We start from the raw sequence: 23,264 nt of genomic DNA on the forward strand, positions 1-23,264 counted from the left end.
TACGAAATTCCAACGAAAAATCTATTTTATCGATACTAACACCTCCAAAACGGTGTTATACCCACTCCAAAATGTTTATTTAGCAATTCTATGGTAATATATTGACATTTAGTAGAATTAAAAGTTTGCAAAATTATGTTTAGATAAGTTTTATATAGAATTTTCAGAGTTATATAAACTTTTATACTAAATAGTTAGTAAACTTTATATTCAATCCAAATTATTTTTTTAAATCAGTCAAGGATGCCTATTTGGAGTTGGGCGACTGGATTTATAATGATTTGTCAACAAATAACATTAATTATGTTTTTTTTTTTTTCGAAATGTGTACAAACTTTTTTTGCACCTTTTTTATTTTCGTAATAGTATTTGTTACATAACTTTTTATAGAAATCATCTTTTCGTGAGCATTTTGTAGCAAAATGTTTGGCATGAGTTTCTGAACAAAACGTAGTACTAAATTCCTGTCAAATTTTAAATGTTTTACATGTTTCATCACAAAATATGCATAGTGCCCAAGGGGTGTAAATACTTTTTTTACATACTGTATGATTTTTTGAAAAAAAGTTGTTTTTGCGAAAATCGACGAAAATTGCCATTTTTCGGACCACCCTAACACGGCGTAGGTAACCCTAATGTCCAAACAAAAAAATACGGGTCTAATTATATCGGCTAAGGAACCCCCAGAAAAATTTTGAGCCCGATCGGAGAACTTTTTTTTCGAATCATGCTGTTTTCGTGGGGAATTGCTGTATAATATTGTCAATAAAGAAATAAATTTTGGGTTGTAATAATCGTGTTTGCCCTAATTTTTTGGAAAAATGTTGAAGGCTAGTGAGACAAAAAGTTACTTTTAAATAGGTTCCCAATAAAAATGAAACAAAAAAAGGAAGAATTTTTGATACTTTTTTTTTTGTCTTTCTAACATCATGCTTCGAATTCCTGGACGCATCGAAATCCAGTCACCTCATCTTTTTTTATCAATTACCGTTATCAGGGGTGACATTGTGTCTGGGGGTTAGATTGGGTCAAATTTCAGCATTTTTTTATGACTTAATGTCACCCCTGATGGTGGTTTGAAATGGTAAAAATTATGTTGTTTGATGAATTTGTACATAAACTTTCATTTCTAATTTATTTGCCAAAAACAATTTCAAAAAATTAATTAAAATGAGTGTGCTTAAAATGTGAAACATTTCACTGAAACTTTTCATAGCAACGGAAATGCAAAGCAGAAATTGATGTTTCTGAATCTTTAAATCGTAGCTTTTCAACTTATTACAAAATGTTTTTTTTATAAAATAAGGCTGGTTAAAATTTTATTTAAAGTTTTATTCCTTTTTTAACCTTCTTTTGTTAAATGCTCTAAATAAAACAGGATATTAAATCTGAGAAAAACTCTCCCTGAAAAAATACCCTCAGTTGAGGTATATATTTTTCAGCAAATTTGTTTTTAAGTGGAGTACTCACTTAGTAAGGAGGGGAAGTCCACGAGAAGTTGTAAATAAGTAGCAGCAGTAGCGAAAAAAGCCAAGATTGTGAAGAAATGTCTTACGAAATCGTTCCCTCTCGTTTGTTCTGACGTCGCCGTTTCTTGACCCAATTTTTTGGGAGGTGCGTACTCCGCCTAAGAAGTCACTACAAAGCAAAATTATCAAAAAACAGTAAACAAAATGTGAGAAAATTTTGATTTTTATTAAAATGTTTAATTTTTTAAAATGTTTAATTTTTTCAAAATATATGAAGGTGGAAATGTATCTCTTTTTTAAGTAATTTCAAATGGAAGAGTTTGTAAAAATGGAAATACAGTCCAGATTATCCGAAGTTCGATTATCCGAAGGTTTGCATTGAATCATGAAAAAAATCGGTTTTATTTTATTTTCTTACTTTACACAATAAACTCGAGTTCCGCGATCCCTTTTTTAGTCAAATTTGAAAAGTAGTTAATTGCCGATTTAATTTGAAAATGCATTTTTTCAATATTTCATGACCGCCATGATGGCCGCCAACTTGGATTTAAATTCTAAATCAATTTAGAGAAGTTTATAAGACGAAGATTTTTTTTCCTGATTCAATTATTTGAAGTGATTTTTTTCCCAAGGCCTTCGGATTATCGAGTCTGGACTGGCAATGGCAATTTTACTCTACCATCAACTGGGGCAAATCAGGACTACCGTCTGAATAGGGAGAGCAGTTTTTAAGGTACTAAAAAGCTTGAAATTTGGAAATCAATGCACTATTTTTGATTATCTGTGTCAGTTCTATCGGAAACTAATCAAGAATATAAAAAAAAAATGCAGTTACAAGGACAGCTGTCACAATTTGCCCCATGTGTACCGTACATTGTTGAATTCATGAACGTGTAAAACATCTCTAATTATACGTACCGTCATCTGGGGTGAAACGGTACACATGGGGCAAATTGTGACAGCTGTCCTTGTAACTGCATTTTTTTTTATATTCTTGATTAGTTTCCGATAGAACTGACACAGATAATCAAAAATAGTGCATTGATTTCCAAATTTCAAGCTTTTTAGTACCTTAAAAACTGCTCTCCCTATTCAGACGGTAGTCCTGATTTGCCCCAGTTTTGACTTGGACAACCACTGGAAAACGAAACATGTAAACCAAGGAATTTCTCAACTTTTTCTTGCGCTAAAAAGAGTTTACTTTTCAGATTTTTCACTTTTTATTTTACTGAGTATATACTTTTTCAATTATTTGCAATTACATAGGGTTTTGTTTTTTTCTGTTTCTTTCTTCCGGCTTTCTTTTTCTTCTTCTTCAGTATTTATAGAGAATATTATTTATATAATATATATAAAATAATATTTTTTTTTTTTACTGCCGCACGATTCTCACTTGTTCACATTGTGTTTTTCTTCTTCTTCTTTTCTGTGATTTTTGTTTGTTTTCATCATTCTTTTCAATAACTTACTGGCTAAAAAGGTTCTTGTTCACTATCTTCATCTTCTTCATGTTGTCGGCTTCCTTGTATGTTTCTGTGTTACGTTATCATTTTTTTTTTTGAATTATTTTTTTTTTCATTTTCATTTGTTTCCTTGAGAAGAAGATGCAAAAGGAAATAAACCGGTATCATTTGTTTGTTTTTAGGTAAATATTTTATAATGGAAAAAGAGGGGAGGCGAGAGATGCGGATAGGGATTTGAGTGACTTTTTACAACAGATTTGTTTTTTTTTTTATTAAATATTTATAATTTCATTATATTTTCATTTGTTCAGTTTTCTTTTGTTTTCTTCGCAGTTTCTGACTTAATATTTACTAATTTAATGTACGAGTTTCGATCAGCTCGTGCTTTCGTCAGCGTTTCCTTTTTTCGATATTTTTAAAGTTTTCTGTTTTACAAGTTTGTTTGTTTGTTTTTTTTTTTTTTCACAGGAGGATAACATGTACAAGAGGGATGCTTTGCTTGTGTGTGAGTGTGTGATTTTTTGCGATATTTTCCATGTTTTATTTTTTATTTTTTTGGTAAAAGATTTTCGAACGGAAAGAATGAATGGCGACGATGGCGCGTGTTTTTTTTTGTTTTGTTTTGTTTAGAGAAGAGAGAAATTTTCACAATTTATTTACTAGAGTTTTTCATTGTTGTAATATTTTGAACAGTTTTTTGTTTGTTTTGCAAATGGGACGTGATGCTTCTTACAAGTGTGTGTGTGTGTGTTTGTGTTTTTTTGTGACGTTTTGCTTAAGTAGTATTAGTTCGATCTTCTAATTAGTAAACTGCTGCGGCAAGAGTCGATTTCAATGAGATGATTTGTTCAGTTTAGTTTTTTTTTTTTCATAGATTTCTTTAGGAAACAAAAAGGACGCAATTAGGTTCGTATGCGAGTGAGTGTGTGAGTGCGTGGATGGAATTTCTAACAAAAAAAAAAAACATTAAATAAACAATAGAGACTAGCCTTCTTTTAATATTCGTTTCGCAAAGCTGCACACGATTTCGTAAGTTGGTGAAAGTTTTAAGAAGTAAAGTTAAATGCAAAGTTAAGAGGTCAACCTTTCGCACAGTGGGTCCGCCTGCGTTTAATCTGTGAAGTTAAAATTAAAAACAAGTTTGAGCTGATTTGTGCGAACTAAAACATCTTCTATGGCACAAGACTAATACGTGATTCTTCTCTAATTTGAAATTGCCAACGAATAAGATTTTTGCAGGGATTTCGGTCTCAAATTTCAGTCTTTGTTTGCAAAACTTTCGTCGGCTAACGGGCTCGCGCGAACCCACCGTGCGCGGTTGCTGGAAAGTCTAAAAAATGCTCGGAAACTTAAAACCAACAAATTGTAAATATACACAAGATTTGCATGTTTAAAATATTTCGTTTACACTCTAATAAAAAAAACACATTGATTCAATACTTGTAACACGAAATCATCTGTTTTGTTTCATTTATTTGTTTACCTCTTTTTTCTCAGTGTGGCTATTTTTTCTCAGTGTTTTTTTTTTGTTTGTTTGCGGGGATTTTACTTTCTCTCTCTTATTCGACTAAACATCGACAGCGACACGACAAAACGATGACCACTGCGCAGGGCTTATTTCATTTATTAACGTACTATTTTTGCGGATGCTTCTTTTTTCAGTGTGTGTTTGTGTTTGTGTGTGTGTGGTAAAGAGAAACGACGGATTAAATCATCACAATTGGTTGCATTGTATCTGTTTTTTTTTCAACTCTGTTTTTATTCTTCATCTTTTAATAACACCGTGGTTAAAAGGGTGGGAGGTTGAGGGGCAAACGGCTAATTGCATTGCGTTTCAGTGTGTGTGAAACACTTTCTTTCTCTCTCTTTCGTCTATTTTTATAGACGACGCGTTTCGGTCAATTCACCCCTTCACTTTTCAGTACCAATTTAGTTCAAACAGAGGGAAATTTGGCTTGTTTTGTAGGGAATTGAAGGATTAAGGGTGTTGTGAGACAAAATTAGTTATGGCTTTAAAACTTGCGTAAATATCGTTAGAAAAGAAAACAATCGTTAAATATTCAAATCATCTTAAAAAACATGAAAATATTTTATTAATCTTTGAAAAAGTTTCATTTCTGCTCGGGATGCTCGTGTCTGACAGATAGAGAGATGCTAGTCGACATCGATAAAGAGATGCGAGGTGAAAGTTGGTTTGACGTTTGACACTAGAAAATGGCAGCTTCGCAAGGTTTCGCAGATAAGATAAGGTAAGGCGGATTTTTCAACTGACAAAAATTGTCATTTTCAGAAAAGTGAAAATTGTAGTATTTTCCAGGATTTCTCTAGATTTTTTCTGTGTTTTTTTTTTGCACGTCAAACTCAATCGAACAAATCGAACGATTTTCTTTGCATTTGACGAAAAAATAATATATTATTTTCGTTTCCAAGACGATTTTTGTGGCGATTTTTTTCTTGAAATAGATGCTTAACAAATGCAGAAAACAAATTCAGTAAAATTTGTGCAGAAAATTGATTTTTTTATATTATGAAAAGCTCTATTTTTAATCCGCATTTCATGCCAACTTTTTTTTGTTGGCTCCAACATAGAAAAAATGATGAAATATGGCATCTGAAAATAGTGGCAGATTTTGTGTCAAAATAGTGTTTATTTATTAATTTTTGTAAATTTATTTTTTTAACACAATTCTACGAAAAATTACTAAAAAAGAGACAGCCAACCAAATTTTCAACCTTCGAATTTTATTCTCTGTGGACTTTACCTTGTCTTATCAATGTCAATTGGTTTGACCTATGAACATAAAATCTGGATTTTTTTAAAGGGTCAAATAAACCAAATTTCCAGTTTTTGCGTTTTTTGTTGTTTTTGAAACCGCCTTGAGTCAGGGGTGTTAAAAAACAACCAAAAAGCAAAAATTGAAAATTGGGTTTATTGGACCTTTAAAAAAAAAATCCAGAAATCTACTCAAAACAACGTTATTTTTTAATTCCAGAAAAATTAGAAACAAAAAAAACAATTTGAATAAGATTTAAAGCATTTGTTATCAAGTTTTTATTATGTTGCAACAATTAATTTGGTAATTGAAAATGTTGATTTTGATAAACGATTATTTCATCGGTGATGATTAAAAATATCGATAATATTGACTAAGTTATATAATAAGTTTCAATGTAAAACTGCCTCATTTTTATAAAAGAATTTCGCATTCAATTATTTTAAACAATAAATTATTTTCTCCTGATTTAATAATTTTTAACAAAAGACTTTTTAACAAATTTCGTAGTTTTTGAAATAGTGCAATTTCTACGTGAATTTCAAGCATGTTTTTGGTAATTAAAAATACTAGTAATTTAACAAAAGAAGAGTTTCTCGCCAAAAATACTAGTTATTAATACAATACTTTGAAAAAAAATCAAGGAAAAAAATATATTTGAATAAAATTGATAAGGCTCGTAAGTTTATAAAAAAGCCGACAATTTGTTTAACTTAATTGCAAATTTCAAGCCCAACTTTTGAAATTTTCATGTTTAAAGTACCACAATACGGTTTAAATATTTTTACAGTTACGCTACTACCGAAAATTAGCAAAATGTCAATAAATTTATGAAAATTCGTTTGTTTTTAATATTTCATGTGTAAAAAGCCCTATTTTATTAAAAATGCAAAAATAAACTTAATAAAATGTATTTCAAAAGTTTACAATCAATTGTACAAGTTTTTTCATGACAATTTAAAATTTTGAGAAAATTTTGGAACGTTATAAAAATAAGCGCAGCCAAACTGTTTACACATTGTTTTAAACATGTTTTTTTTAACTTAATATTCCTACATTATCACAAAAAAAGGAATGCCTTTCAAGACAAAAACGTTAACGATTATTAATACCCAAACTTTGAAGTAAGAAGCACTTAAATTAATACAAATTTGCAGAAAACAGCATTTTTTAGTATGAGCAAACATGTTTACAATTGATTTTGACAACATTCAAGTTGTTTTACAAAACCCTCAAATTGATAACAAATACCTTTTTCTATTGAAAAATGTTCAAAATTGCAATTCGAGTTTCTTTTCAAATCAAATTTTGGAAAAAAATCATTATATTAAGTTTCAAGGTTTACACAAATGTTCACAAAATTAAACAATTTTACATAATAACAGTTGGAGTTTAAAAACTTATTTTGTTAAAATAATTAATGTTTAGTTTTTGCCAAAAAAAAAAAATCTTTATTTCAACTGTAATAGGACATTCAAAATAGATTCATTTTAAACCCATATTAAAATCAAAGTTTAAGAAAAGATCAGTTTTTTGACAAAAATCCACCAAATTAGAATTTTTGTTTAAATTTTTGTTTAAATTCTTGATAAAATTAGTTTATTTGTGAGACTTGAGCTATACATTCAAATACAAGGTTTGCTGAATTTTGATTTTCAGTTGTTTTTTTTATTTCAAGAATTTTCCATGTCTATTTTTAAAATAAATTTCAACTCAAGAACGAAAATTATTTGAAGAGTAATTTTACATTTCAGGTTTAGTATCTGAAAATTACAAAATGTTGGTAAAAAATGAACAAAAATATTTTTATTTTCAAATTAGCCATTATTTATGAGAAAAATTATAATTTGTTGTAAAAATCCTACATGAATCGGAAAAAAAACAATTTCAGATTTTTTTAAATGTATCAAAACATTTTTTTTTTTTGCTTTTTTTTGTTATTTTGGTGACTTCTATGAGTCAGGGGTATTCCAAAACACTCAAGAAGCAGTAAATAAATTTGGGTTTTTGGACCTTTAAAAAAATCCTAATTCCGAAATATTTTGAAGCCATATCTATCCGGTGACCGCTTGCTTCGATCCAGCAAAGCTGATGAGTTATTTAAAAAAAAGCATCAATTTTGTCTCGTAACACCTTCAATAAATAAAAAATATATATTTTGAAACCTTACGGTCACCGCATGCTTCGATCCAACAAAGCTGATGAGTTATTTTAAAAAGCATTTCAGTCAAAATCAATTTTGTCTCGTAAAACCTTTAACCCCACAGGGAGGGAGGGGGGGGGGGGACAACAGGTAAAGTGCTTCATTGTTAAACATTTAGTTTTTTTTTATTATTTGCACAAGTTTTTCAAAAGCGGAAACACACTCGAAATAGAGGTTTGATGATCGGCAAAAAGGGGAACAGGAGGAGGAGGAAAGGCGAAAACTTTTGTTTTTATATCCCTTGTTTGTGTGTGAATGTTTATGTTGGTGTGTTTAACTGTACACTGTGTTTCGATTAATCGAGTTTGCGGAAAAAGGGGCGAAAAAGAACAATAATTTACAACGAACAAATGCGAAGATGCGACACGACTTCCTCTTAATCATGTTTTTTTTTTCTGTTCACGACTTGAGACTTTTTTTTTTAATTTTAGAGCTTTATACACAACTATTTAAATGTCATCAGTTTTTTTTCTGTTTCAGCCTTACGTACTAAAATCGTAGCATTTCGCGCCATTTTCTTTTCTTCTATATACTTTTTTTGTTTTATTAGTATAATAAATTGATCACTTGTGACTGAATTGTTTCGTTCCCACCCCCGACACACGCGCGTTCGTTCGCGTCAACTATTTACACAATGATTTAATCCAACCATAAAAAAAGAGAAATGGGGGGGAGGGGTGCGGGGGAGGAACCCAAGAAACGCTTTCATAGCTGCGACGACGATTATCAACTTCAAATAGAGCGAGAAAAAAAAACGAAGAAACGAAGGGGGAGACCGACTCTCTACTGACTCGACGGCGCTAAACTCTAAGAATTCATAAATAGCTTGTTCTTATCCCTAAGGGCGGTCCGCTGGGACCCGAGCGCGGGCTCTTCCAGCGCCCGGAACCGCACGAAACCTTGCTCGGCGACCAGCATCGACGAGTTATCACCATTAGTTTGCTGCGGGGGAGGTCCCATCTTGCCGGGCAGGACTCCGCTGCTGCTTCCGGAACTACTTCCTCCGAGCCCGTTGATCGGCACGTTCGAGCCGGACGCCGTCGGCGACGAACTTCCGGCGTCGTTCGGCACTCCATGTTCTAGACCGGGGGCGCCGCCATTGCCGTTGAAGCCGGTGTAGCTCGAGCTGGACGATTCGCGCGAGCGCTTCTTGCTGTGGTAGTAGTTGCCGGCGCCGCTGGCGGCGCTGCTGCTGTTGTCGTCAAAGTTGTTGATGCCGTCCTGGGAGCCGCCGTTGGCGAGCCGATCGTTGAAGCTGCCCGGGTGGACGGGGAACTCGCTAGGGGGGAGATTCCGCGGGGCGGCTTGCGGGTGGTGATGGTGATGGTGGTGGTGGTCGGCTCGACCCGCGCCGAGCGTTTGAGCACCGTTGAGATGGCCGCCACCGCGAGGGGGTCGCCCGGCGGCCTGTTGCGCCGCGATTGCACGATTGTTGGAGGAGGCGGACGAGGAGGCCGAGGAGGTGGAGTTGTTGTTGTTCCGGCCGGAGCCGCCACCGCCGCCGCCGTGCTGGTTAAAGTGGCCGATGTTGTTGAGCGTGCCGGACTTGCGGACGCCGATCCGCCGCTCGAACGAGTCGTTGTAGTTGTTGAAGTGGTTGTAGTGGTGGTGGCCCATCGTGTTGGCGCCGTCGTAGCCGCCGCTTGCGGCAGCGGCGGCCGCAGCCTGGCCGGACTTGAGCGTTTTGAGGTTCTTGGAGGCGCGGAACTCGCCGCGGGAAATTGACTGCGAGGAGGCGGCCTGGTCGAACGAGGGTCGCTCAAAGTTCTGGAAGTCGTAGTTGCGCGAGTTTTGCTGCGAGTGGATCGGTTGAGGGGGAGGTGGGCCGGGGTTTCCGCGAAGACTCTTGGTGTCGTACGGAGGTGCGTTGATCGGCTCCGAGTAGCAGTTGTCCATGATGTCGTGGTACTGCGGACCTCCGCCCGGGGGTTCTCCCCGATGGTGGTGCTTCAGCTCAAAGTTCGGGTTCTCGTAGTGGTCCGGCATCTGCTCGCCATCGTTGATAAAGTCGTCGTGCTGATCCGCCTGCTGACTTCCGTTGTAGTTGTTGCTGTAGTTGTGCGAGCTCGACCTCATACTGTTGGTCTCGATCGATCGCTGGAAGTCGTTCGGCTGCAGATCCTGCGCCGAGTTCTGCTCCAAGTTCAGCGAGTTCAACGCAAAGTTATCATCGTAGATCGGCTTCCCCGTCCTCAGCGTGTAAGTGTGCAGATTCGTGTTCGCGTTACAAACCGCCGGGTAGTCCGTCTCAAAGTTCTCCTGACTCGAACTCGACGTGCACGGGAACAGCGCGAACCCACTCGCGTTCGGCTGCTCCATGTCCTTCTCGCGCGGCACTCCCTTCGACGTCCCGGTCTTCAACCCAGTCACCCACGACAACAGCGCAATGATCACGATCTCGATGAACCGCAAGCTGAACTGATAACCCCACTGGAACCAATCGATCTCGATGTGGCTCGCCCACAGCGTCTTCTTCGCCGCCGCCGCGTCGTTCATGTTCGCCGGCGACAGCTTGACCTTGGTCTGCGAGCTGATGCTGATCGCGCCGTAGATCTGCAGCGCCGCCAACAGGATGAACAGCAGCGCCGTCGCGATCGTGATGTGGATCGCGTAGCTCAGATTGTTGTACCCGTGGATGTAGTTCTGGGACTTGTGCAGGATCCGCTTGAGCAGTCGGTACATGTACAGGTACAGGATGCCAAGCGACAAGCAGATGAAGATGTAGATGATCTGGCAGATGAGGGAGAGCACACGGGGTGGGATCTGGATGTTGGTGGGGCCGTGTCCGGCGGCGCCGCCGCGAGACAACAGCTGCGTCTGCTTGTGGTAGAACTGCTGGGTCTCGTACGACTCAACCAGGTGCAGCGTTACGCACAGTCCCACGTGAACTCCCGATCCGATCATGATCGTGAGCGGACGGAGGATGGAACTGTAGCGGTTGGTTTTGTGGTTGATCGATCGGAGCAGCAGGAACAGAATCAGGATCGCGAAGGTCGTCGTGAGGAAGGTTAGCGGGAGGTTCAAGAGTAGTTCCGAGGTGAAGAGGTTAAAGCTGAAGTGAATGTTATACGCGTCGTAGCACAGGTAGAAGATCCTCAACAGGCAGATGATGATCAAGATCAGATGAATGCTGATAAAGTACGACTGCGAGAACAGGTGCGTCAACTTGTCGTAGAAGATGATCTTGAAGATCGAGTAAACCGCCAGGATCGTAAACAAGATCGCCGACAAATACACATGAATGTTCCACGCGATCGTCCACGTACTAATGTCCTCAATATCCGTCGCAAAGTTACGATCATTCCCATAACCACCCCCTACCTCCTCCCCACTCGCATTAGCCTTGATCATCACCGACTTCAAGTTCAAATTCGGCATCTTCTGCGTGATCGGCGAAGAAGACGACGCGGGATGACCCCCAGCCGAACTCACCGTACTCGTCGCCACACTCGCCGTCGAATAAAAGCTCCCGTCAATCTTCTCCCCCACCACATCCTCCTCATCATCCCCACCCCCATCATCATCATCATCCTCCTCCTCCCCCTCATCCCTACTCCCACTGTTCTCATTCCCACCCTCGAACCCATCCCCATCCTCATCCCCCTCACCCTTGTTCAAGTTCTTAGCATTACTCAACGAAGTCACCGCCGGCAACCCGCCCGCATTCAAATCAAACGTCGGCTGATTCGGCCTCGGCGCCGACGTCACCGACCTCAGCAGCACATCCGGAATCGTCTGCGTCCGCCCATTGCTCCCACTCAGTATCCGCGAGATCGACGGAAAGTGCATCCCGTTCGGCAGGATCGCACTCGAGTTCCCGCCCCCGTCCAGCATAAACTTACTATCCACCCCGTAACTCTTACCCCCCTCCAGCTTGTTACTCTTCTCACTGGGCGTATTCAACGGCTTCCTCCGCTGCGCCTCAATGCTCTGACTCGAACTTGCCGGCCCCGTCACCAGCACCGGTTCCTCAACCTTGGGCGCCGCAGGTGCCCCACTCCCATTCAAATCCGGCCGAATCGGGATCCTCTCGTGCCCTGGCATCAGCGAGGGTGGTGGCAGTGGCCGACGGTTCACGTACGTGTTCGTGTTGATGATGGTGCTGTCGCTGTTGGTTCCGCGCAGCGTTGGTTTGTCCGCGAACGGGTTCGTGTAGTTGCGGGGCAGTGGTGGGGTGAAGAAGGCGCGCGAGGGTGGCGAGTACGACGGGATGTCCCCCGGGAACATGGGGTTCGTGGGGAAGCCCTTCTTGGGGTGGCCTGTGGGGGAGAGGGGAGAGAAATTTGAGGTTAGAATTGATTGATATAAAGTAATTTGAATGAGAACTAGCTACAATATGCAAAGATAAATTTGCTTGTTTAATCTTTAGTTAGCGGTGCAATTTCATAAATTCCAAAAAAAAATCTTCTCAATTAATATGAGGTCCAGCATTCTACAGGAATATTGATCATAACTCAAAAATAATCTGAATTTAGTTAAGTTCTGATGACAATCAGGATGATTTTCATAAATACATTGACAAGGAATAAAAAAAATCGTCGCCAAATGTGCAGGCTTAGTACTATTCTTAACAAATTGTAGAAAGATTTTTTTTTCTTAAATCTTGAAAATTGTCGGTGAACGGAAATTTATATCTTAAGAAGATACGGGAAGGTCCGCCATATTGATTCCACGACAGGAGTTTTCAAAAGCAGTAACAAAAATACCGTAACGTAAAAGTTGTCTGTTTGTTGCAGACAAGAAAAGAACGACAGCAAGCAAACTGTCGAGTTCAGAAATCTAATTCAGTTGATCATGAGTTTGTAATCGCGAAAATACGTATTCCCCGACTCGCGTTTTTGAAAGCACTTTTAAGAAAATCATAGAATGTTCTCTGTTTGACAGACGGTAAATAAGCCGTAAGCAAACAAATTGTCGAGTTGATTGATTTAAGTCGCAGAGAAGTTTTTTAATGGTCGGCGTTCAGTTTCACCTCAAAACAAAATCATCAGTGCAATGCAAAACAATAATAAAAAACTGTCAAAAAACAAATATTCCTTTCAGCATTTTAAAGGAGCGTTATTTTATTACGTAACGCAAAAATAAGATTTTTGGACCCCTCCTCCGCTCCTCGTAACAAAATTTCCATACATTTTTTTTCAATTTTTGTATGGAGCGTAACACAGCCAACGAGCCCCCTCTCCCTTAACTGCGTTACTTTATAAAAGAACGCTCCCTTAGCTGTTATCATAATGCATTTCGCATTTTTTCTAAAATTTCATAATTACGGTATAGTTGAAATTTACTTTTAAAAATAATTCTCAAGATCCTGTTAATTTTCAAAAGATTGCCAAAAAAAACGATTTTAAAATTTTGGAACATAAATAAAATTTTCAATTTAAAATCAATCTTCTTTTTTTTGTTATATTTTCAAAAAACCATAATTGAGATTTTGTGCTTAATTTTCAAATGGTAAAATCAAAAAGCACATTAAAATTTAAACAAAATTTCGAAAAAAATAAAATGTTAACAAAATTAAGCAAAAATTAAAATTTTAAATTTAAATTATCGAGAAAAAAACCTCAAAAATTAATGTTACAACTTAAAGTTTCGGCTCTGTCGAGCGGGGAGGGGGCCATAGTCTCAACAGTTCGATGCCAACATTTCAAAAAGCATAATGTACACACCATCTTTTTTGTGAAAAAACGCATTTAAATGTTGAGCATCCATTTTCAATTCCCATTTTAATATAAAAGCAAAATAAGATGTTCTAATGATAACAAACGAAGAAAAACGTTGCTTTTATTGATACTTGATCATCCAAATTCAATAAAACATTATTTCCGTTATTTTATTTGAGAAAAACAAACATAACAGCTTTTGAAATCACCAACGTCTATATCACCCTGCTGTCATTGAGAGGGACGCTTTGTTATGATTCGTTTTTCTTCGCCGAGTGTACATGGCGCTTTTTTCATGATGCTTTTTTTTCGTCACGAGGTTATCTTTTATTTGACAGGTTGACAGGGCTATATAAACAGGGATTGCTGATTTTATTTAAAATCATGATTAAACAGACTTTACTGAAGTAACTTTTGCTCATTTTTGGTGGAGAGGTAGTTTGTTAGGAGTACTTTCAGAATATGCAATAACCCAGAAAGTGTCAAAATGTACATGATGCATTTTGAAATGTTACCGTCGATTTGAATGAAAAAAAGTGTTTCAAAATGCATTCACACTATTTCAGTTGTTTCTTTCCAAAAATGTAAGATTTGTCGAAAACAAAAAAAAATAACGAAAAACAAACTTTTTGCGGTACTGTGCATCGACAATTTTCAAAATACAAAAGATTTTTTAATAAACACAAAAAATGTTAAAAATGATTTTAAACTCAGGGGAATACATTTTAAATTGATTTCAGCTGATTGCACTTGTATTTCCATTAAAATTTTGAAGTTTTTTGAAAAAAAAAAATGCCCTGATTTTTCAAACCATATTTGAAGAGGGGTCAGGGGGAGACAAAAACTTAAAAAAATAAAAATAAATATTTGTACCAGGCTAAAGTGAGCCGATATGATTCAAAAGGCAAAAATAAATCGTTTGAAAATATGCTTTAATTTTTTTTCCAGGTTATTAATTTTAAAGTAGGTAAGTTAAAAACTCTAAAAATATATAAAGAGTTTTTTTTATTAGGTCCTATAAACATATGAAAGACAATAGCTTATAGGACCTTTTCAAAAAAAAAAGCTCTGGATATGCAGCTTTCTAACTGGAACATGATATTCACTTCTTGAGAGTGTAATTCAAAACCAAATAGTTTATAAATCATAACATAAAATGTGACAAAAATAAACACATTTTTCTTATTAAATTTTTTTTTTGTTTTAATCCCTCATAAGTTTTTGTAAATTTTAATTGATCACCAAATGGAGCCAAATTTAAGGTATTGTAATTTGCAGTCTAAACTTCAAAATGATTTTCATTTCATCAAAAAGCCGAAAAATATCACGAATGTTTCATATTTGACATTGGGGTAATTCTCCGCCAACTCACACAGCAGTTGCCCCGACCCCTCTTCGATTTGCGTGAAACTTTGTCCTAAGGGGTAACTTTTGTCCCTGATCACGAATCCGAGGTCCGTTTTTCGATATCTCGTGACGGAGGGGCGGTACGACCCCTTCCATTTTTGAACATGCGAAAAAAGAGGTGTTTTTCAATCATTTGCAGCCTGAAACGGTGATGAGATAGAAATTTGGTGTCAAAGGGACTTTTATGTTAAATTAGACGCCCGATTTGATGGCGTACGCAGAATTCCGAAAAAACGTATTTTTCATCGAAAAAAACACTAAAAAAGTTTTAAAAATTCTCCCATTTTCCGTTACTCGACTGTAAAAAATTTTGGAGCATGTCATTTTATGGGAAATTTAATGTACTTTTCGAATCTACATTGACCCAGAAGGGTCATTTTTTCATTTAGAAAAAAAAAATTCATTTAAAAATTTCGTGTTTTTTCTAACTTTGCAGGGTTATTTTTTAGAGTGTAACAATGTTCTACAAAGTTGTAGAGCAGACAATTACAAAAATTTTGATATATAGACATAAGGGGTTTGCTTATAAACATCACGAGTTATTGCGATTTTACGAAAAAAAGTTTTGAAAAAGTTACTTTTTGCATTTCTCTTTGTTTCGTCGTCCGTGTCTGTCGTGGGTGACCATGAACGGGCATGATCGATGACGACCAACTTTTTCAAAACTTTTTTTCGTAAAATCGCAATAACTCGTGATGTTTATAAGCAAACCCCTTATGTCTATATATCAAAATTTTTGTAATTGTCTGCTCTACAACTTTGTAGAACATTGTTACACTCTAAAAAATAACCCTGCAAAGTTAGAAAAACACGAAATTTTAAATGAAAATTTTGTTCTAATGAAAAATGACCCTTCTGGGTCAATGTAGATTCGAAAAGTACATTAAATTTCCCATAAAATGACATGTTCCAAAAATTTTACAGTCGAGTAACGGAAAATGGGAGAATTTTAAAACTTTTTAGTGTTTTTTCGATGAAAATACGTTTTTCGGAATTCTGAGTACGCCATCAAATCGGGCGTCTAATTTTACATAAAAGTCCCTTTGACACCAAATTTCTATCTCATCACCGTTTCAGGCTGCAAATGATTGAAAAACACCTCTTTTTCGCATGTTCAAAATGGAAGGGGTCGTACCGCCCTCCGTCACGAGATATCGAAAAACGGACCTCGGATTCGTGATCAGGGACAAAAGTTACCCCTTAGGACAAAGTTTCACGCAAATCGAAGAGGGGTCGGGGCAACTTTTCCCGATTTCGTGTGAGTTGGTAGAGAATTACCCATTGACAGTTGAATCAATTGTTTCCCGGATAAGGCATTTGAAAAAAATACTAAATGAAAAACTAAACGAATGAAAAGACTCTTTGCTAGTCATTTTCATTCTTTACAAAGCAACCGAAGAGAGTAAACAATGTGCAAGAAATAAATTTATTAAAAAAAACTACGGAAATTTCTTTTTTTTTAAATAAAAGTGTTTAACGAAAAACTTTTAAACTTTCTTAAAAAATGTTTTTTGAAAGTTAATTAAATTTTACATCAAATGTTTTTTTCTAAACACTCAATTTTTTTTTCAGGGATAGAATAAAAATTGAAATTACAAACCCTGGATCCAGCATTTGAATTTTAAAATGCATTTTATACTTGGCAAGATGTTTCATTTTGCATCATTTTTATTGATAGTATACATTGGAATTTTACATAAAATTCTAAATATTTTGAACGAGCCCAAACATGCTGAATATGAGTATCAACATAGGAAAATGCTTTTCATATTGTTGTCAGTAGATAAAGCTTCAAATTCCGACAAATTTAAAGATTTTTGGAAAAATATGTTTTTGTCTCCTGCTTTTTCTAGTCAATTTTGAAGGGGCGATATCTGGAGTTTTTTTTTGTTTCTGTCATACGACTGCTGAGACAACAGTTGGTCCATCTGGCGATTTTTTTTTTAAATAGATGTTTTTGAAACCGCCTTGAGTCAGAGGTATTAAAAAATTTGGAAAAAATGGTTTATTGGACCTTTTAATAAAAATCCAGAAATGCAATTTTGTAATGCATCATTTATCTAATGTACCACCCTAACAAGAACCGCATGTGTTTCCGCCTGGCTTGTCCTTGCGAAGAAGGCTTCCTTCTTGTGCCAAGAACCCCGTGGAGAGAGTCTCCTCCAAAGCCAAGGATATCGAACCTTCTCCTCCTTCTCTGGCCTTTTCAAATAGTTCTGTGATGTCGTTCAGCAAACTGGAAGCTTTCCGTTCCTAGGTATGACTTCGTTCTTCTTAGTTTTCTTCTTCTTCCCTCACTGTAGACGACAAGTAATTAGAGATTCGAGCGGAATTTTTACACAGACGCAATAAATCACCTCCAGTGGAGTTTTGTGTTGTGTGTGCTTAGTCGTCGCTATTTGTTGTGCGAGCAGAAGACGACTTTTGCGAAAGTCACGAAAAAGTTTGTTGATGAATTTATTTTCGGGATTTCGTGCGTTGGGCTTGGGGAGGAAATTTGGAAGGACAATGAAGCGTTTTGTTCAAGACTGATATTTTTATTAAAGAGATTATTAAATTTCATCATCAAATCACGATTCTTACAGTGTCATTGCAAGCTAATTTATGAGCCTGAAATTACTTTCCGAAACTAATGTCCTGGCATTCTTCAACCTACCAAAAGGACGGATTCTCACGGGCGTTAAATTTGTAGGTGGTCCCGGGCGATGATGGTTCGGATCACGCAACAGCTTGAGCCCGCCATAAATCCAACTATAGAGTCGGCTACAAACTAGTCAACGCGGAACCATTTGTTCCAGCAACAACAACAGAAAAAAGAAAGAAAGAAGGGCCCCCCAAATTAGGCATCATCAGGTTGAACCGCGCTCGTGTGACGAATAGTAATGACCCCGTATTTTTCAAGTTGAACCTCGCCTCGGTTTCCTCGCCAATACCAGGCCCATGGCGTCATTTACTTGTCAGAAAATAGATTTTCCCAAACTCACGGTCTATTGAACGGGAGGACGACGACTTTGGCGGAAACGGATGAAGTTTTTGTTGCATGAGGACTCATTTATCAACGGATGGATGTCGTCGAGTGTGTCGAATTTTTGGGTTTTGGGTTCTGCTATGGGACAATCAGTGATGTTGTGCCGGCAGGATTATTATTTTTTTTCTAATTTTAAGTAATCATTCTCTTCAGCAAATCAGTTAACGAAATGAAATATACCTTCTTGAAAACTCCTAATTTTCATAAGATTTGGAGGTAAAATTGAGCAATTTAAGTTTTTTTTCATGAAACTTTACTGTATGGAGTTAAATGTGAATTATACATATTTTTTCATTTTTTCAATTGTCTGCGCTACAACTTTGAAGAATATTGTTACACTCTAAAAAATAACTCTGCAAAGTTACAAAAAAAAACATGAAATTTTAAAATGATCAATTTTTTTAAAAATTAAATTTTGAAGTTTTGTTTAAATTTGGTTTAAGTTGAGTGTGTGCCCTTATATAAACAGAGCAGACATTTTTCATCATTAGTTCGTACATACTAGTATCCATAAAATTCAGACAGCGATCCATAAAAACTATTAGAACTTTCAAAAATATGTATCTTGCGAACAGATATTCTTATCAATGAGCAAAGTTGTAGATATTTCTTAGGACTTCTATGAAAAATTTGTTACACCTTAAAAAAATTACCTGTTTTCCGTGTTTTTTTTTTTTAATTTCCAAGAAATGAAAACAAAAATGTAATTTCAAATATTTCAATGGTTATAAAATAATGCAAAATTAGTTAAACTGTACAAATTTAAGTACTTGAAATCGGCAGGTTACCCGAACACAAATAGGAGCATTTCAAAAAGCTTAGCATATAAAGTAAATTTAACCAAAACTATCGATACAATTATGGTGAAAAAATTAAATCGTTTTTCTCGATGAACTTTTGAATTTCTAGACTTTATGGAACGAAAATATTTTCTCAAAATTAAACATGTAAAATTAAAAGCAACTTTCAAGCAATGATTTTCAAGCGAATCTTCTCTTTTTTTAGCCATTTTATCAAAATTTTGAAAAAGAGCGAAAGAACCGCTCAAACGAGCGGCTCATTTTAATGAGCGGCTCCTAAAAAAGAGTGGATTTGCCCACCTCTACTGCCAAACAAATTTAGACCAACTTGTGCCATATCTCGAAAGATTTAATTTTCAAAATTATTTTTTTTTGTTTCTGAAAAGTCGAGTTAAAAAACGTCGAGTTAAAAATTGCTTTTTGAGAGTAACGTTTTTCTGAAAAGTTCTCAGCAATACCTGCAACTAGAGGTGGGCAAAAAAAGAGCGAGCCGCTCTAAGAGCCGGTTCACTAAAAAGAGCGAACGAACCGTGGCTCACAAAAAAAGAACCCCTGTTCTTTTTTAAACTCCGGTTTTTTGAAAGAACCGTTTTAAGATGGCATGATTTTTGTTATAAATATAATTTCTCGAACTTCAAAAAAAAAAAATGTAGTATTGAATTTGTTTTTGAGAATTGAAAATGCAGTTTGAAATATTTCAATCCTTATAAAAAATAATCCCAAAAGGAATACACCGGAATACAAATTTCAGCATTTCAAATTGCACAATTTTTAAAATATTACTAAAAATCAACTTAATAGTTTAGAGATTTTGTAAAAAAGAACCTTTTGACCGATTAAACTTAAGCGTTTATAGACTTTATCGATTAAATCAGAATTTAGAAAAGAGTTCACATCATATTTTCTCCAAATAAATATTAGCATTAGTTCAATTCTTGCACAAATAAACGCAATTTTAAAATTAATATCAATTTGTCCAGCATCCTAGATGATGTTTATATGTTTAGGTTCGAGTAGAAATCTTGACATAGAGACTACAAAGACCTATGGTTTTCAAGGGCATCTTCTCGTTTTTAGTTTTATTTTTTTTTATCAAATAATTTATAAAAGTCCATTGTGAAATAACTTATAAAATCACACAATTCTTTAAAAAAAACTTTTTCATCCAAATTTTTAAAAGCGAAAGAGCCGTTCAAAAGAGCGGCTCTTTTTAATGAGCGAACGAAAATGAGCGGTTCCTAATTGAATTGATCATTACAAAGTTACAAATTTGTAAGGAAATTATTTCAGAAATAGATAAAAGATTTGAGCAAATTTCTAATAATTCATTTAGTTCACCTCAGAGAACCACCCTCTAAGCTCCAAGCCGGGACCGACGTCAAGTGGTTCGCCTTCCACGGCCGTGCCATTTGCGGTTGAATCCTTGGCGACCACACGACTCCACACGACCCAACACAGCAACTCAACGCAGCGGTCGGAAGTCGCTTCCCGGGGACCCATTCATCTATCCAACAAGCCAACAACCCGTCCTGCTTCCTGTCCTATTGGTGGGGGGAGTAGAGCTCCCGAGCTTCTGACAAAATTTATGACCCCAGAAACCATTTGTTGGTCCTTGGCGCGCACAAACACACACACACACACACTCACATCGTCACATAGGAGAGAGAACAATTCAAATGACGTCGAAAATTGCGTGAAAAGGGTTCATTACTTTCTTCCGCTTCTTCTTGGTCGGTGGCGGTCGCCACGTGAAGAGTTGTGGCCGTGTCCCACGTGTCCCGAAAATAGAAGAAGAATAAGAAAAGGTACCCCGTCCGAAAAAGAGAGCAAATAAATTGCTCCACCTAATTTCTTTTGTGAGTGTGCTTTCTTGCGTGCCTCCTCTGAAAAAAGGGATCTGATGCCCGGAGGGGACTTTGAACCATTTCCGGACGGGGTTTTGACGTCAGATGGGGCGATGACGGAGTTAGAGACGATGGCTGCCCCCTTGGTAGACATGGTCAATTAGCTGGACCGTTCATTGACGGTGGCACGCACATGGGGCGCGCTCCTCTGAGAAATTGACATCATCACCAGCGAGAGATGATGAAATTATTAGGCTGTGCGACAGTTATGTTTTTTTATTTATAAGTCATTAGCAATAATTCACACATGTTTTAGTACCCCTTAAAAATTTTCTAACGAAATTAAAGGGCTAAATCCAAATATCTTTGAAAAGTTGGCTATAAATTTTTTACTTTAACAATCTTTTTCCAACATTTATTCTCGATTTTGTATCACATGTATACACTTTTGAAATAAAAATGTTTTTTAGATCCGGTAATAGGTATAAAACTCCTGTTTACAAAAATGTCCCAAATTCATTTTCATCTCATTTAAGTTAAGTTGAGTTGATTTCAGAAAAAAAAAACCTAAAAATATTCAGTGCTTTGTTCCACAAAACATAATTCTATTTTGAAATTCTTACTCTAAATGAAAAATAAAAAGCTTAAAAAGGTAACGGTAATCTCTAATTAATTTCAGCTGTTAAATTTAAAATTATGAAATTTAAGCTCAAAATTTGATAATCTAGAGTTTTTTTTATAGGTCTTATAAACATATGAAAGACCTTAAAAGACCTTTTCCAACCAAAAAAAACTTTGGAAATGATTTACATCATTTTTTTTAACGAAGTTTCTTGCTCCAAACAATTAGACTTTTTTTTTATTTTGCCATCAGGGTGGTCGTAGCTCAGTGTAAGTGGTTTACAAAAAAAAACTATTATTTTGTGTTTGGAAAAAATGGCGAAAACATTATTTAAAAAAAATCATAACAGTTTTGGCCATTCGACTTACCAAAGATACCTGTTTGTGTTTCTCTACTTCAAAATTTTATACATTTTTAAATAGTAGTTTATGCAACAAGTTGCAAAAAGAGGATTTTTTCAGCACGAGTCGTACATTTATCCAACGAGGTTCACCGAGTTGGATAAATACGAAGAGTGCTGAAAAATCAAGTTTTGCAACGAGTTCCATACAACATTTTTTGCAATTCCGAAAAACACCCATTGAGTGAAATTTTAAGTAAAATTGTCTTGTATTTTGTCAACAAATCGTTTAAATAAAAAAAAAGTTGAAAAGTGTTACTTTTCGAAACCAGTGCTAAAAAGTTCAACTTTTCAGCACCCATTTCAGTGCTGAAAAGTAGAACTTTTCAGCATTTATTTTGAAAAGTGGTGCTATTCGATTCTGTTATTTTTGGTACAGAAAAGTAGGCTATTTCGTTGTTCAAGAATGACAGGAAAAGTAAGTAGTTTCATGGCGGAATTGCAAAAAAATATTTTTCAATTGATTCAATCATGCTAAAATGATTTTTAACGCAGGATCCGTATTTTTTGCCACCTGATTCATCGAGCTAGTTTCTAAGAGGGCCTCTATGTCGAAAAAAATTGCTGCGGCCTTATTTGAGGCAAAAAAAAATTAGCTTTCATGTGGAACTACAGTGTTTAAGGTTTCCCTTTTATTTTTCAAAGATTTCTTTTTATACACTTTACAGAAAATGGGGCGGCCCACTTTCATAAAATTCAAAGCAGTTTACAGTATTTGGATCAATCATTGGAGTAATTCTCAAGAATTCTGATTTGGTTTTAGATTCTGAATTTTGGTAATCTGTACTTGAAGAAGTTATTTTTTGAACGAGACTTAGGGAGGTTGTAGGGCTGAAAAAAGTAGGCACACGGAAAAAATCCTTTTTGTTATTTTACATTTTGTTATTAATTCAATGAATTCAATTTTAACATTTTATTTCCCAAAAAATGATTTCAAAATTTTGATTTTTTATACGGCAATTGTTGCGCTAGAGTTGATTTTTTTTTCAAGATTCAAAGATATGAATCCTAAAAAATATGGAAAAATAAATAAAAGATATAAAAGATAAGTTTAGATGTTAAATGAAATTTTCATTCGATAACTATGTAAGTTATATAAGTTAAAGGTATGTTAAGGCACTTTTTCGAAAAATGCCGAATTTCTTGCATTTAAAAAATACTTTATAAAAAAACGATCAGCAGTCCGCTGGTTGCTATGATTCAGTCTCTTTTAGTTTAAATTCTGTGAACATATTTTTTTTTCTCAGTGTATTTATTTCTCAGTGTCATCTAATAAGCCCTCTTTCCTCGGAATTGTTTCGATCGATGAAATGTTCTGCTCTTAACAATGAAAATAATTTAAAAATTTTAGAACCAAAAAGAGGGAAAAACACATATTTTGAACATTTTCAAATGTTGGGCTAGATTTTAAAATTTCAGAATTATCTTTATAGAAAAGAGCAGGAAGTTTTGCAAATGTTGTAATCTGTCAACAATAAAAATCGAACAAACAGTTTCCGAGATATCTTGAGTTGGAAATAAGGGTGTATTCAGTGACACCGAGAAAAACTCATTTTCACAAAATTTAACCCTCTACAACCCAACCCCGCCTCTA

General features: G+C 35.9%; 1 protein-coding gene across 1 annotated transcript in view; it reads right to left on the reverse strand.

The window, feature by feature from the left end:
- Positions 1-2,893: 2,893 nt before the first annotated feature.
- Positions 2,894-23,264, reverse strand: part of LOC6051880 — a 95,802-nt gene continuing 75,431 nt past the window's right edge. The window contains exon 4 of the mRNA XM_038257238.1: positions 2,894-12,168. Within this exon, the coding sequence (XP_038113166.1) occupies positions 8,717-12,168 (3,452 nt within the window). The 3' untranslated portion in view covers positions 2,894-8,716. The remainder of the gene's footprint in view (positions 12,169-23,264) is intronic.

Source organism: Culex quinquefasciatus, chromosome 2 (assembly GCF_015732765.1).
Source record: "Culex quinquefasciatus strain JHB chromosome 2, VPISU_Cqui_1.0_pri_paternal, whole genome shotgun sequence".
Classification (NCBI taxonomy): domain Eukaryota; kingdom Metazoa; phylum Arthropoda; class Insecta; order Diptera; family Culicidae; genus Culex; species Culex quinquefasciatus.